General features: G+C 39.7%; 1 protein-coding gene across 1 annotated transcript in view; it reads left to right on the top strand.

The window, feature by feature from the left end:
• Positions 1–12,338, top strand: part of LOC310823343 (inhibitory synaptic factor 2A-like) — a gene marked incomplete at both ends in the record, with an annotated part of 43,347 nt that extends 31,009 nt beyond the window's left edge. Inside the window, one exon of the mRNA XM_083696187.1 lies at positions 12,155–12,338. Coding sequence (XP_083552313.1) covers positions 12,155–12,338 — 184 coding nt within the window. The remainder of the gene's footprint in view (positions 1–12,154) is intronic.
• Between the last annotated feature and the right edge of the window lie 2,661 nt (positions 12,339–14,999).

Raw genomic sequence — 14,999 nt, forward strand, 5'->3', positions numbered from 1 at the left:
TGATCTTGGGCTTGAATGTCCTGAACCAAATACTTTAGGTCTGTTACCTTAAAAAATATGTATATTCAGCTACCCTTTAGGATGCACAATATTGTCCACACTCTGAACGATGACGTGAGACACGGAACAAAATGTACACTGGCGAGTATTTTTTATTATGCATATAATCTTGCAAATAATTCAACCTTCTGTTAGGTCCCCCAAAGAAAATACAAACAGAGTCGCTCAAGAATGGGGAACTAACAAACGATCCACTCATAACTACCTACTCAACAAAAAAGTGCAGGATAAACTGCAGGATAGAAGTGCAAAAAGCAGGATAAAAAGTTTTCTACATAGGACCCTTTTCCTACGTAGGACCTACAACCTTTTTTCAAGTCAGCCAGGAACAACATTCAAACAAATGAAACAGTGCAAAAATGCAGGATAGATAAATAATAAGAGCTGAATTAAACAACAAAAATAAAATGGGTAGTTTCACTTTAGGGATGTTTACTCCCACGTTTCAATAACAACAAAAAACGTATCACCCAGTCATGTGTGCGCATACTACTTCCATCTCTCACAGGTTATGGGTAGTGATGGCGAGATGAAGCTTCATGAAGCATTGAAGCTTTCCATCCAATTGGTTCACTCATGGGCCGAAGCTTCATGGTGCTTCATTTGCTCTACTGTGCCATCAAGTGGACAATAAATGGCTTTGGTGCGTGAAGCTTTGAATTGAATTGTGCTTAAATGATAATGCCAATAAACAAATAATATACTGTTGCCGAGGGCGAGTCTAGTATGGCCTTTCCCCGGCCTAAACACCATTCCCAACGTTACCCAGTTAAGCGAAGCAGGATTGGCCTGGGGTTTGAGAGCAACCTTGGTGAATCACCACGACACTGCGAGAAAGAGAAAAAGCTTAGCAGCTGGGGGGATGTTCCTGAAACACATTTTATCTTTGATTTATCCCTCAAATAGGTGCAACTGCATAACTGCTTATAGATGATAAAATGATTCACACATTGTGTAACTGCATAATTGCATACAGATGATGTGACTGAAGTGATAAGTTGATTCAAACATATGTAACAGCCTAAAACTGCATAGACATAACTAGAATGTGAGTGTATGACCCCGTGTCACCATATCTGCTTAGGCCTCATCGTGATGACGGCCCGCTATCAAAGAAAGTGCTAAGAATATGAGAATACCCATGTTTGATTGTGTAATCTTATTTAGAGATGATCACTGAAGTAAGGTACTATATTACTGAAAGTTGTAGTCATGGGTACAAAGATTAATCACTGCAAGAAAGGGGATATTGTGTAAGGCCTGCCGGGAGAGGCAGGTCAGGTGGTGGAAAGTCCCCAACTGAAAAGTACCATGGCGTCCAAAATTAAGTGTGAACCTGTTAAGAAATGTGTAATACTAATGATATGAAGAATAGAATGTTTTACTGGTTTTAGATCCTTTAAAAAGATTGATTATTATACGGTTATACGGTTGGAGAATGTGTTGATGTGATGGGGCCTGAAAGCCATACTTATTGAGGGACAGAGAAACTTTCCTAATTTTAGTGTTGCGAAATCTGGTGTTGCTATTCTCCCCCCCCCCCCCCCCTTGTCTAGACACTCTCTGCAAATACTTTGTAGGCCTGCTCTGCAAAACAGAGACACACACTATGCAAAACATAGACACACAATGTTCTGACATAGACACACATACACAAGGGTATAAAACAAGCTTTTCGGGGCATTTCGCTGGTCGCACCCCGCTGTGGAGCGTAATACCTGAAGCATCGGAGCAGGAGAGAGTGTGTTGGAGACCAAGCCCGGAGCTCATACTCTGATCAAATTCTGACTCACGAATTGCAACCGCTGAACAGCTTTTGAGGACAAGTTTCTTGACAGCATTTGGACATCATTTTGGTAGAATTTAGTTGGTGACTTGACCACACTCTGAAAACTCCACAGCTCCTCTCTCAGCACGGGGCACCTCCCTTAGCTGTTGAGGCTGTGGCGGTGAGGAAGACTGGGGGCTATTATTATAGGTTTTCACAAATTCCTGGATCACATTTAGACATATTATTATAGGATTTTTCGACAGTTTCACGGACAATACTTGGACACATGAGTTCAGGAACTTCAAGATTTCCGGATCATCCAGATTTCCGGATCTTCTAGATTTCCGGATTCTTCAATCAATTCAAAAGAAAATAAATTTTAGTGGATTTTCCAGGTTTTACTTGTCAGGGGCAAAGCTGAGGCCCTCCGCGGGGATTCAGAGCCTCTTGGCTGGGTAGAGGAAACTCAAGCTCTCCACCACAACCACGGCGGAAAGAGGAACCGGGTTCGAAACTGGAGCCTCTCTAAATTTCACTCACACACAGTAGAACAGGCAGAGTAGGGACAGAGGTATGGCTTTATTTACTTTTAGGATTTTTATCATGTTTCTATATTTTATCTGATTAACATTTTAGAATACTGTCTGTAACCCCATTTTATGATATTTTAGCTATGCTGTAATGCTTTGAACTATTATTAAAGATCATATCCTGCATTTAAAGCAACAGTTTCATGAAATTTAATGGTTTATTATTTTTACTTTAAATTGCGTAACTCATCACAAGTCATATATTTCCTCCTGGTAATGTGAAAGGTTATAGGTTACTGTGCATGTGTTATCATAGGATCTGAATGGTTATATCTGGCCCATTATTATTACCTCCTTTGGGTATATTATACATACCGATAAATCCTTTATCCGCAACCACACCAACTTGCACTCGTTAAGGTTAGAGCAGTCGTTCAACCATAGAGGTTGCCCGCTTCTGTGCACGGTTTTATAGGGGTGAATTTTCAGTACAACTGAAGTGGGTGAATGAAGCCAAGGGGGAACTAAGGGATTCTTAGACTGTTAACAGCGGAGTGAATCTAACCGCCACCGACCTACACCGGACCTGAGGTCCAAACCTGTTACTAGAGGGTTGGTACCAGAGCCCTGTAAGGGGCTTTGAGTTCTTTTTATTATTTTTATATTTTTAATTCGAACTCTTGCCGGGAGAACAAATAATATACTCATTAATATAGTGTCTGTTTTTCTGATAGAATGATGGCAGGGACAGAGGGGAAAGTTGAAACAAATTGGGGAGAGGGTTGTGATGTGAATGTGCTTGTGTTACTAGGGACAACATGTAACACGTAAAATAGGGACAACATTTGATTCATTTTTATTTTAAAATAACAACTTTTCCACAGTGCTGGGCCTCAGGCGTTTTTATTTTTTTTTGAGAGGACTTCACCTGCTTTAGAAAATACCCTTTCACAGGGCACAGATGAAGCAAGTACAGCAAGTGGGAACAGCAAGTTTATACAAGTTGAGATATACATTTTTCTGTCTTTCCCAATACTCCAGGGGGTTCTCCAATCTTTCAATGTTTGGTTCACCCAGGTACGTTTGGACCTCCACTGTTGTGTCCGCAGTGACATTTTGGGTCCTCGTCTGCAGGACTGTGGTGTCCAAACGATGCCACAGTTTGCTACCTAGGATAGACAAACAGGCTGTAAGTGACTAAATAGGCCTACAATAACACAATTAGAATGTATCCATTACCTTGAGTCACAGGCTGAGAAGCTTCTGATATGTGCTGTTGTGATGACGATGATGATGAGAAGGAAGACGTGCTGTTTCGTATAACAGCAGCACATTCAGAAGTGAGCCTCTTCTCGGCATCTGCTGCTTTATTGGGGCTAAAGAAGCCTATCTTTTTAAACCTGGGATCGAGCAGTGTCGTCAGTGACATGATGCTCATTGATTGCAAAGTGTATAGCTTCTCCCTTAACTGTCTCCTCAGGCTCTCAGCCATTGCTGTGCTCTCTGGAGTTTGGACAATTCCCATTTCCTCCTCCTCCAGTGCGTGGTATAGCATTGATAAAAGGGGAATGGCTTTTGATCCAGACACTCTCTTCTCCTCTCACAGCTCAACTGTGGCATCATTAAATGGGGACAGCACTTTTAGACATTCTGCGATAATTTCATACTGTTCTGATGAGAGTGGGGCAATGTCAGTGCGTAGGCCTGCCAAAGCTGCTCCTACAGGTTCCCTGAGGTCATAAACACGTTGGAGCATATGGTATGTGCTGTTCTAGCGTGTATCCACCTCTTGAATTAGCTTCAGTGCCGGCCGGCCCATTTGCTCCTGCACCTGTGTCAGCCTCTCCTATAAAATTAGCCAACAAAAAGTGATTAATTCAAGTGTCACTGCAGCAGCAACTTAAACAAAACAGCGTCATTTAGAATATTGCAATGAAATAAAGGAACTCACCTTTGCAGTGGTGCTGCTCTTGAAATAGCCCACTGTCTTCCTAGATTTTGCCCGGATGTCAGACAACAGTGTTTTGGTCAAGAGCCTTTTTAATGAGTAAATTTAAAGTATGCGCCACACAATTTGTGTGACGCAAACGAAGCTCCTTGGCACAAGCACTCATATTTGCTGCGCCATCAGTCACAAGGCAAGTAACTTTGTGTGTAATACCCCACTCTGACATAAGTGCTGCTTTTACTTTTGCCAAATTTGTATGTGCAGTATGTGCCTCAGGGAAATACAGCACCCCTAAAACAACAGAATGCAAAGAGGTGCTTGCATCTATAAAATGGCATGTCACAGCTAGATACGCATCAGTGTTAATAGACACAATAACTTTGGCTTTCTCCTTGGATTCCTTATATCTGTCCTCCACCATAGCTTTCAAAGCCTAAAGGAAAGAAGAGAACACTCTTGGAATGGCAAATATGGGGAAATGGGGAAAAATTCTTCATGTGCTCACATACGCACCTGCCTTGTAGGGTTCAAAGCTCTAACAAGCTTTCTGAACCCTTTGTCCTCCACAATAGTGAAGGGCTGGAAATCCTGATTCACCATATTGACCAAGGCCTCATCCACATCATTCTTCTCTCCTGATGACAAAAAATGCACTATTCAATTACAGATATCATTAATTAGTCACATTTAAAATATAAATTAATGTTGTCTAATACAAACGTACCATGTACGTACAAATAATACAATAATACCATAATACAAAGGTACCGTGTACCATGTTTGTATGCTGTCTTATCATTGCATCCTAAAATGGCTTACCTGAGCTTGGTCCACCTTGGTTGGTCTCCTTGTTTTCATGCAGGGCTCTATAATGCCTCAGCATAGATGAGGTGTTATTGTTGTATCCCAGTTCTTTTGAACACAACAGACACTTCACCTTTTAAAATACCAGACATTAGAATAAAGAAATTAGAACAAGGGATACGCTGTGTTGTCACATTTATTTATATTACGTATACCTTATTTGGAGAGATCAGCTCAAAATGTTTCCAGACAGGGGAAAATCTCCTCTTTCTTGCTGGTTCCATCGCAAAAAAAAAAGAAGCTCGAATAGATTGCAAACGCGCAATAAAGTTCCAAATCCACAAAATGTGAGGGGACAGGGGAGGTCCATTGCGTTTCGTTGCCCCTTATATTTCGAATCGCACGCCAAACCCGCGAACCATTTCCTGAATCAGTCACGTGGTACGGCCGGCTCGCGAGGCTTCGAACGTCACCACATACGTCATGACACAAGCTTCGATACGCGATTCACAGAAATCTTCCTGGATTACTCGACACACGCTTCGAAGCCTCGACACGGAAGGACACATCACTAGTTATGGGCCAGAAAAACTAGCGTGTCAACAGCCTCTGGTTTCATTGTTGACAACATTGCCACCAGTACTAAACTATGGCACTATTCGCGGACATGATTTATTTTGAGGTGATGGAAAAGGTTGGTCGTGTTACCTCCTTTCGTAATCACAGGCCGCCGATATAGCTTGCAGATGATAGTCTTGAGGTCGGATATTTTGAATCCAAACCAGGTTCAAATTACAGACGAAGATCCTTTTTTTTCTAAACTAATTTCTAAACTAACCAAACACAAAGCTTACATCCACCACAACCTGAAATATAATATTGGATTGGTTAGATACATTTCAGGAAATAACTACTTGTGTTATTACATTAAGTGGAACATTATCCCATAAACTATGCAGACGTTTTTAATGAGTGATTAGAATTTTGTAACTATTTTTTTTAAAAGGTATGAGGTGGTGGAAATGACTGGGTGCTGTGGAAATGACAATGAATGGACGTCCATGTAGAAAAACAGAAGACATTTATTTGAAAACCTTCTGAAGCACACAATTCCATTAAACAAATCCATTTAGTCTGTTTGGTCTCTTACCATGAACAGATGAACAGTCTTACTGTAAACAACTTTAACCAAAAATAGTCACACGAAGTTGTGATTGTAAAATTATGAATTTCCGAATACTTAAATAAAACACCTTAAACCTTTGTCATGTCAATGCATTGCAACATGAACTGTAAAGCATCTTGAGCGCCTGTAAAGCATCTTGAGCATGCACGCGCGTGTGTGTGTGTGTGTGTGAGTGAGTTTGGTATTGTAAAATTCTAATCGGTCTCTTAGATGAACATTGTTCTGAAGAGAACTTTTAAAAGGCACCTTAAACTATATCATATCAATTATCATATAACATGAACTGTAAAGCATCCTGAACACAGGGCAGAGAGAGAGAGAGAGAGTAGAAAGTAAGAAGTAAAGTATGCAGTGTGCTCTCTACTTTCTCCTTAACAGTGAGATGAACTGTGAATTTCTCTTTAGTTCCATCTTTCTTTTTCTTCTCTCTCTCCTCAGCTTTTGCCTTCCATGCGTGCCAAAATGTCTGGGCCCCAGGGTCAAAGGCTGAGGTTAGCAATTCTTTGTCCACACAGTTGGGACATTCTCTGTACATACACTCCTTGGTGTAGGGTGAACAGCACAGAGAGACAACTAAATCTTCAATTTTACTGCTGTTGATCACTTTGTGCTGCAGCAGTTTGTCTGCCATTAACTGCAGATTGGCATGCGTCTTGCATAGGCATGCGTCTCTGTCCTTAACTGTGGGCTTTATAATCCAAAAAGGACGTTTCTTGCAGAACTCACTGTAAGAAATCTGTATGTCAGGATACTCCTTCTTAAATTTCTCATGAAGTATTTCCATGGGTTCATTAAGGAATCTCTTTTGTTTTTTCATTTTTTTCTGTGTCACAGTCTCCTTCTTACCAGTTGTTGCTCGGCTGTTCTCATCTCTTTCTAAGAATTGCTTGATTTTCTCTTCTGTGTCTGTGCTGATGCTGTTTTTTTGCTTCTTCCTTGTGTATGTAAGTGCTGCAGACCTCTTTTCATTATTTCTCCTTCTCTTGGCTGAGAAGCCAAATTCTGTTCTAGCCATTTTCAGTAGGCGATACTTCTTGAGGATCTTTCCTGCCATTATCTTCGAAATAAGTTGTTTTTCTCTCTCGGAGGAGAGATTTTCATATCTGTCTCTCAGCTCAGCAAGAAGAGCATTATGGAAAACCAAAGTTCTTCTTAGTGTGTGTGGTGGTGCTGCCATCTGCTTTTTTGACTTGGCATTTGAGGAGTCAGCCTGCCTCACTTTCTTCAATAATCGATCATACCGTTTGCGGTACCTCTCGGCCTTCTGCAGAGCCTTCTCAAGCTTAGCATTGCTTTCATACAATGCTGCATACACTTTTGAACGGTTTCTTAGAACCTTTTTCCTTCCCCTTTGTTGTTGATTTAAAGGTTGGGCAGAGGATGATAGTGAGGTTGGTGAGGGTGGTGTGGGAGGTGGAGCGACATCATGTTATGGCTGCACCGAATCTGGAGAGTTTGGTGGTGTAGTGGTAGAAAGGTAGGCCTGTACCTTAAGAGCTTTGTTCATCTTCTCCCGATAATTTTTTGGATTGGTTCTCCATTGTCTCCTTCTTTTGCGTTGTTCTCCCTTTGACAAATCTGCAATTGGCTTCACAACCCCTCTTTCTTTTTTCCTCAGGTATCTCTCCCTGTCTCTTTTCAGTCGCTCTTCATATTTGACAGGGTCCTCTTTTATTCTGTCCCTATAGGCCTGAGACCTTTCTGCAGTAGAGGTCCGCGGCATCTTAAAAATAGATGAAAATGCATTTCAACAAATATACATTTGAATAAAACATTAACATTGTACATTTTAATAAATAAATTACACATATGTAGCCTCACAATCTATGAATTGCACCTTGTAAGCATAAATGTAATTTCCACCTCACCTTTGTCATTTCCACCCAAGAAGGTAATGTGTTGGAAATTACGGAGGTGGAAATGACAATCTTACAGTATTTTGTAAAAAAGTCCAAGCTAGCATCACAGATTAGCTATGAATTGGTATCTAGCATTTCATGCATGCAAAATACATCTATGTATGTTAAAAAATCGATTCATTTACAAACTCAATTGATGTTACGTCATGTTTGGAAATTACATACAATAAAAATATTTTCATTTCAAGCAATATTTACCTTGAGTTTTCTTCAAAAGTTGGTGAAGAAATCCAAAATATCGTCCATATCAGACATGTGCTGTGATGTCACTGTTCATCTCCATAGAAACTACCCAAACCATCTTTCATACAAACTTTTTAAAGGGACATTACAGTGTTGTGGTGGAAATGATGGCAATACTGTGGGACAACTACATTTTGTATATAAAATCACATAAATAGTTGTTTGACCTTAAATACCACAATTATGTTTAGATTATTTTACTGATACTTTATTCAGTCACATTTAAAAAATAAAAAAAAAAGATAAATAATTTTTTTACACTTCATTTTCATTATTGAAGATCAGAAGTCTGGGTGTGGGACAGGCACAAAACAGCAATATTTGCATCTATAACGATGTTGAAAAAGGTGAAGAAATCATCGTAGACTACCGGTAAAAAGTTCCTAAAGTACTTTAATTGTAAAGATAACTATGAAAGTGTGAATATTCCCAATTTTTATTTTCTTTTATAAAATATGATCAAAGGACATGAAAGTGCCCGTAGTCTAAGAATCGCCCATATATATCTTATTGCTTTTGAATCTTCTCTTCCGATTCCAGTATTTTAGAATCCCAATTCCATCTGCCAGTTACAGTGGGGGAAATAATTATTTGATCCCCTGCTGATTTTGTTAGTTTGCCCGATTACAAAGAAATGAGCAGTCTATAATTTTTATGGTACTTTTATTTTAACAAATAGAGACAGAATATCAACAAAGAAGTCCAGAAAATACACATTATATAAAGTTATAAATTGATTTGCATTTGAAGGTTTTGCACATATTCTGATGATGGTAGTCTCTGACACATTCACACCTACCTCCTGGAGAGTGTTCCTGATCTATGAGACACTTGTTTTGGGGGGTTTTCTTAATTATGGAGAGCATTCTTCGGTCATCCACTGTAAAAGTCTTCCCTGGCCTACCAGCCTGTTTGCAATTGCTGAGCCCAGTGCTTTTTTTCTTTTTAATAATAAAAAGGTTTTGGCCATGTTTCTGATAGTTTTACATCTTTTTGCCTAATAATTGCTTCCTTCACTTTCATTGACACCTTTTTGGCCCTCATGTTGACAGACACCAATAGCAGACTCCAAAGGCAAACGCAAAGCCTAGAATCAATACTAGACATTGACAGCTCTCTTATGCCTGCACAAATGATGTGATGGAATACACCTGTCAAGCTAGTTGTCCTATTACATTTGGTGCCATGAAATAGGAGGCCTACAAACATTTTGGAGTATAGAGCCAAAAGAAGAACAAATGCTTCACTGTCCCAATAATTACCCAGGGCACTGTATATTAATGAATGCTTTATGGATGTTACATTATCATCACTCTAAGTAGTGTTACCAAATATTTTTAGTCAGATGTATTAAATTGACAGTATGTTTCATACTTCGCTTATTTTTAAGGTAGTGTAGTAGTTTCCATATTTATTACACATGAAAATGCAGACACACACAAACACACACACACACACACACACAGAGTGAGAGCAAAGAATAAATGAATTAATAGACTGCACTAAATCAATAGCTCTAAATGGAAAATGAGTAGAGTACATGATGTTTAATAATGCGTTTGTCCTCTGCTTATGCTGCATTATATCAGGGTATGCTTGCTTGGGTTCTGAATGATTTCAATTGGTTTGGGATTAAGCTCTGTACTTCTCTCTGCACTGACAGATTTAATCTCAGATTTCAAAATCGGTGACCAAATGGAATCAGATGATGGCCAGCCAGGGATTACACCCACACATGAGGAAAGCGAAATGTCAGAAAACGACCCATATCCGATTTTTATACACAGATATATCCTCATAGGGAATACCCTGGACTAAATACTGAAACACACAGACAGATACACACATTATATAGTACATACACACTCACCGGCCACTTTATTAGGTACACCTTGCTAGTACCAGGTTGGACCCTCTTTTGCCTTCAGATCTGCCTTAATTCTTTGTGGCATAGATTCAACAAGGAGCTGGAAACATTCCTCAGAGATTTTGGTCCATATTGACATGATAGCATCACGCAGTTGCTGCAGATTTGTCGGCTGCACATCCATGATGCGAATCTCCTGTTCCACTACATCCCAAAGGTGCTCTATTGGATTGAGATCTGGTGACTGTGGAGGCCATTGGAGTACAGTGAACTCATTGTCATGTTCAAGAAACCAGTTTGAGATCATGTGAGCTTTGTGACATGGCGCGTTATCCTGCTGGAAGTAGCCATCAGAAGATGGGTACACTGTGGTCATAAAGGGATGGACATGGTCAGCAACAATACTCAGGTAGGCTGTGGTGATTAAACAATGCTCAATTGGTACTAAGGGGCCCAAAGTGTGCCAAGAAAATATCCCCCACACCATTACACCACCACCACCAACCTTTGAGTTACTGTTGCCTTTCTATCATCTCGAACCAGTCTGGCCATTCTCCTCTGACCTCTGGCATCAACAAGGCATTTTCACCCAGAGAACTGCTGCTCACTGGATATTTTCTCTTTTTCGGACCTTAGAGATGGTTGTGCGTGAAAATCCCAGTAGACCAGCAGATTCTGAAATACTCAGACCAGCCAGTCTGGCACCAACAACCATGCCACGTTCAAAGTCACTTAAATCACTTTTCTTCCCCATTCTGATGCTCGATTTGAACTTCAGCAGGTTGTCTTGACCATGTCTACATGCCTAAATGCATTGAGTTGCTGCCATGTGATTGGCTGATTAGATATTTGCGTTAACAAGCAGTTGAACAGGTGTACCTAATAAAGTGGCCGGTGGGTATATAGTACATATCTACATTTCATGATGTCACACCAAATACATTCTGGATTCATTAGTGTTGCCAGGGCGAGTGTTGGTGAAGTGATATTGTCTTTTTGCCTTCTCCCCATCCCAGAATCCATCTGAAATCCATGGCTAGTGACGGAGCTGGATTATCATCAGAGGAAAATCGAATGCTGGTGATTTGGCACAGGCTCTCCTGCACCATATCATCATCTTTAAATACTTTAAAATACAATCAAATATCATAGACTATGTGCAGAGTCATGCTTTTGAATGGCATCATTCATGTGAAATTCATGTAATACTCACTACAAAAATAGTAGGTGACCATCCACGTGATCTAATTCAGCAATAATGCCAGAGAGGCATGATTTACTGTAAATGTTGTCACGGGTCGGGGGAATTATTAGGCACAACAATATTGACAATAAATCCAGCGTCAAGGACATTATTGCTAATACAATGGTTATACAACAAATCCGTAAATTGTGAAAACAATGCTTTAAGTATTTATTTTAGAATAGATTGTGGTGGTTTCTGCCAACTGTAACTGAGAAATATATTTCCCAAAACTACTAACATTGTGAACGGAACAAATCTACTGCGGCGTAGGAATATCATAATATGTGATTTAACTGTGACATTCGAATTCAAATGCCTCGGCACCTCGATCTACAATAACAATGCTTGTTTAAATGACATTCAATCTTTTTCAATGGATGTGTAAAGTGTATTTATAAGTGTGTTTTCATAAGAAATACAGCCATTGTTACCCTACATTGATCATCATTCAAAAGTATATTGTATAGAGTTACCTTCATGTAAACTCAATACCTCTATAATCAATCATTCCTTATGCAGCCAGGAGTTACATAGTGTTGTAAGTTACTGTGTTAAAGCCTGTGTGTTGTTTGTGTTGCAGTGTGGAGCTGGACTTCAAGCAGCAGGAGGACAAGCTCATTTCCCTAATGAAGAGACTGTGCCCCATGGACGACCCACAATGCCCTGCTCTGCCTTACCCCCATGAGGTCTTCACCTCCACCCCCAAACGCAAGTCCAAGACGGACTCCAAAAAGCATGCTCGTTGGAAACTCTGGTTCCTATAAGGAAAACACTTTAGAGACTTTGTTTGGAATGGCCTTTGGAATATGTTGTTACCTGGCTCTCCTCCTCCCCTACCAAAGGATGAATGAACAAAGGAGATTATCTATCTCTTCCAGAGGATGGATAAACACATACACCAGTGGAACCACTAAGTCGAGAGCGTTTTCTGAGTTTGAACTGCAATGGGAGTCAATTGGTGATTAGAAAAACATAAAATTATATTTTGCTCAAGGAGGTTTAGCGCCTGCCTAACCTAATCAAGTTGTGGCACACTGTAACACAGTAGTGGATCGACTCACCCTGGCTGAATAACAAGGTGAGACTGGATATATATTTTTGTCTTTTTTTGTTGAGATGGAAGAAGATGGATGTTATTTATACACTTGGCATATGTCTCTCAGTTTTTATTTATGATTAAGCATTTATTTTTCCAATTGCCCCTCCCATCAGAGACATCTGCTTGAGCAGAAGAGGAATCACCCATGTTGAAGGCCTGTTCCTCTCTGGAGCTACTTCAACTGTACAAGATAGCCTCTCAGCAAAGCACAAACATTTGGATACTGAGAGCAACTTGGATAGAAGACTAAAATTAAATACAGTGCATTGTAGTATGTTAGTGCTACCTTCATAAACATATCCTTCCTCCTCTCTCTCCCTCTTTCTTTCTTTCTTTCTTTCTCTCTTTCTCTCCATCCCTCTCCTTATCTTACATGCAAACTGACAAATCCCCTCTAAGAGTACTTCAGAGAATAATTGGAATATCTACAGTAGGGTATGTTGCTCTCTCTCTGTACTAGCAGTGTGTTGCCATTATTCATCAAATTTGAATGTAATTGAAGGTCCCCCTTCTGGTAGCAGCTCCCATCCCTGAAGATGCAGAAGTATGGTTTGAATGGGTTTTTACTGCACAGATAATACAGACTAACAATATATAATACAGACTTTTCTCAGGTTTCTCGTTATGTTACACTCTTGTTCAATACCATCTGAAGCAGAGTATTTCCTACATATACTTTTAAATAGCTTTTTATTGAATTTCAGGCAAAAATAAAACATAGTTTTGAAACTTCTCTATCAATTCATACACATAAAGCTATAATTGCCTTTCAATTAAACATAGGCCATAGTGCCTGGCTAACTCACGCAATCACCCACAGCAAAGAAATGTACAGTAAAAATATGAACCCCATACTATTCTCTCTGGAATATGTATTTCACATGCTAACTCGCTTCGCTCAACAGTTCATCATCACAGCCCATATGGTCCATCTTATAATCATAATTATTGAAAATTCTGCAACTCCACAAGAATTTTGATTCATTTAGAACACTGATTATTTTTCCAAAACACATTTTATTAACTAACATCTATATGATTACATTTTGTTGGGGGGGGGGGGGGGGGGCGGGGGGGGAGATCTATTAACAGTCTAAGAAAAGCAATCCATGCACTGCGCTATGTATACATTAACGTGTAGGGCATCGGTCTCTATATTTGTATATCAGTGATAAATACTGTAGTGTAGAGGAGAAACTACTGATGTAGCCACAAAACATATGATCAAAATGCACTTAACTGCACCCACACAGTTAGCGGTAGATAATCAAAACCTCACTTTTATTGAATTACTGTATGTCTAATAATATCCAATATGTTCAATTTTGTCAAATTGAGTACAGTAGGACTATTTGAAAACATCAACATCAATTCACACACTTTTCTTGTTTACCTGGTCACACATTTCACTGTCGCAGGGTTCACAGTCTAACAAGCTTCTACTGTAGCTAGCAAGCATACTAAAAGACAGACACACAGCTATACATTAAGTAAGTGCAATTCATTGATGATGTGCAATTTTATGTATTTTGTACAGTTTTTACCTCACAATAAAAGCATTCTTAATAAAACGGATACATTTATCTGATAGTTGTTTTGAGCAGTGCAACAGTGTTGATGCGGCATAAAAGTTCAACAACCCAATGTTTAGAGCAACAGTATGATACAGTGTCCTGTGTAAGTAGCGGGACAGTGAAGCCTTTTTTTATTCTTTTGACTCTGTGTTCTAAACGTTTGGATTTGAAATCAAAGTGAAAGTAGTGAAAGTAGAGTCTCAGCTTTTATTTTGGGTTTTCTATACATGTTGCTATCACCGTGACACTGTGAAGACATTAAAACACTTTTTAGACACACTCCCTCTATATTAGGCCACCAAAAGTGATGGGACAGATTTATCAAATGTTTAAATTAAGCACTCATGTTTAGTATTTGGTCGACAATCCTTTGCACGCAATAACTGCCTGAAGTCTGCGAACTATTGACCTCACCAGAGGCTGGGTATCTTCTCTGGTGATGCTCTGCCAGGCCTGTACTACAGCCATCTTCAGTTGTTTGTTTTGAGGACGTTTTGCATGAAGTCTCCTTTTCAGCAAATTAAATGCATGTTCAATAGAATTTAAATCTGGAGATTGACTTGGCCAGTCAAAAGCTTTCCATGTTTTGGCCCTGAAAAACTCCCTTGTTGCTATGGCAGAATGTTTTGGGTATATGTCCTCATATGAAGCGCCGTCCAATGAGTTTGGAGGCATTTGCTTGTACTTGGGCAGACAAGATGTTTCTGTATACTTCAGAATTCATCCTGCTCCTGCCGTCAGTAATTACATCA

Source organism: Argentina silus, assembly GCF_951799395.1.
Source record: "Argentina silus genome assembly, chromosome: X".
Classification (NCBI taxonomy): domain Eukaryota; kingdom Metazoa; phylum Chordata; class Actinopteri; order Argentiniformes; family Argentinidae; genus Argentina; species Argentina silus.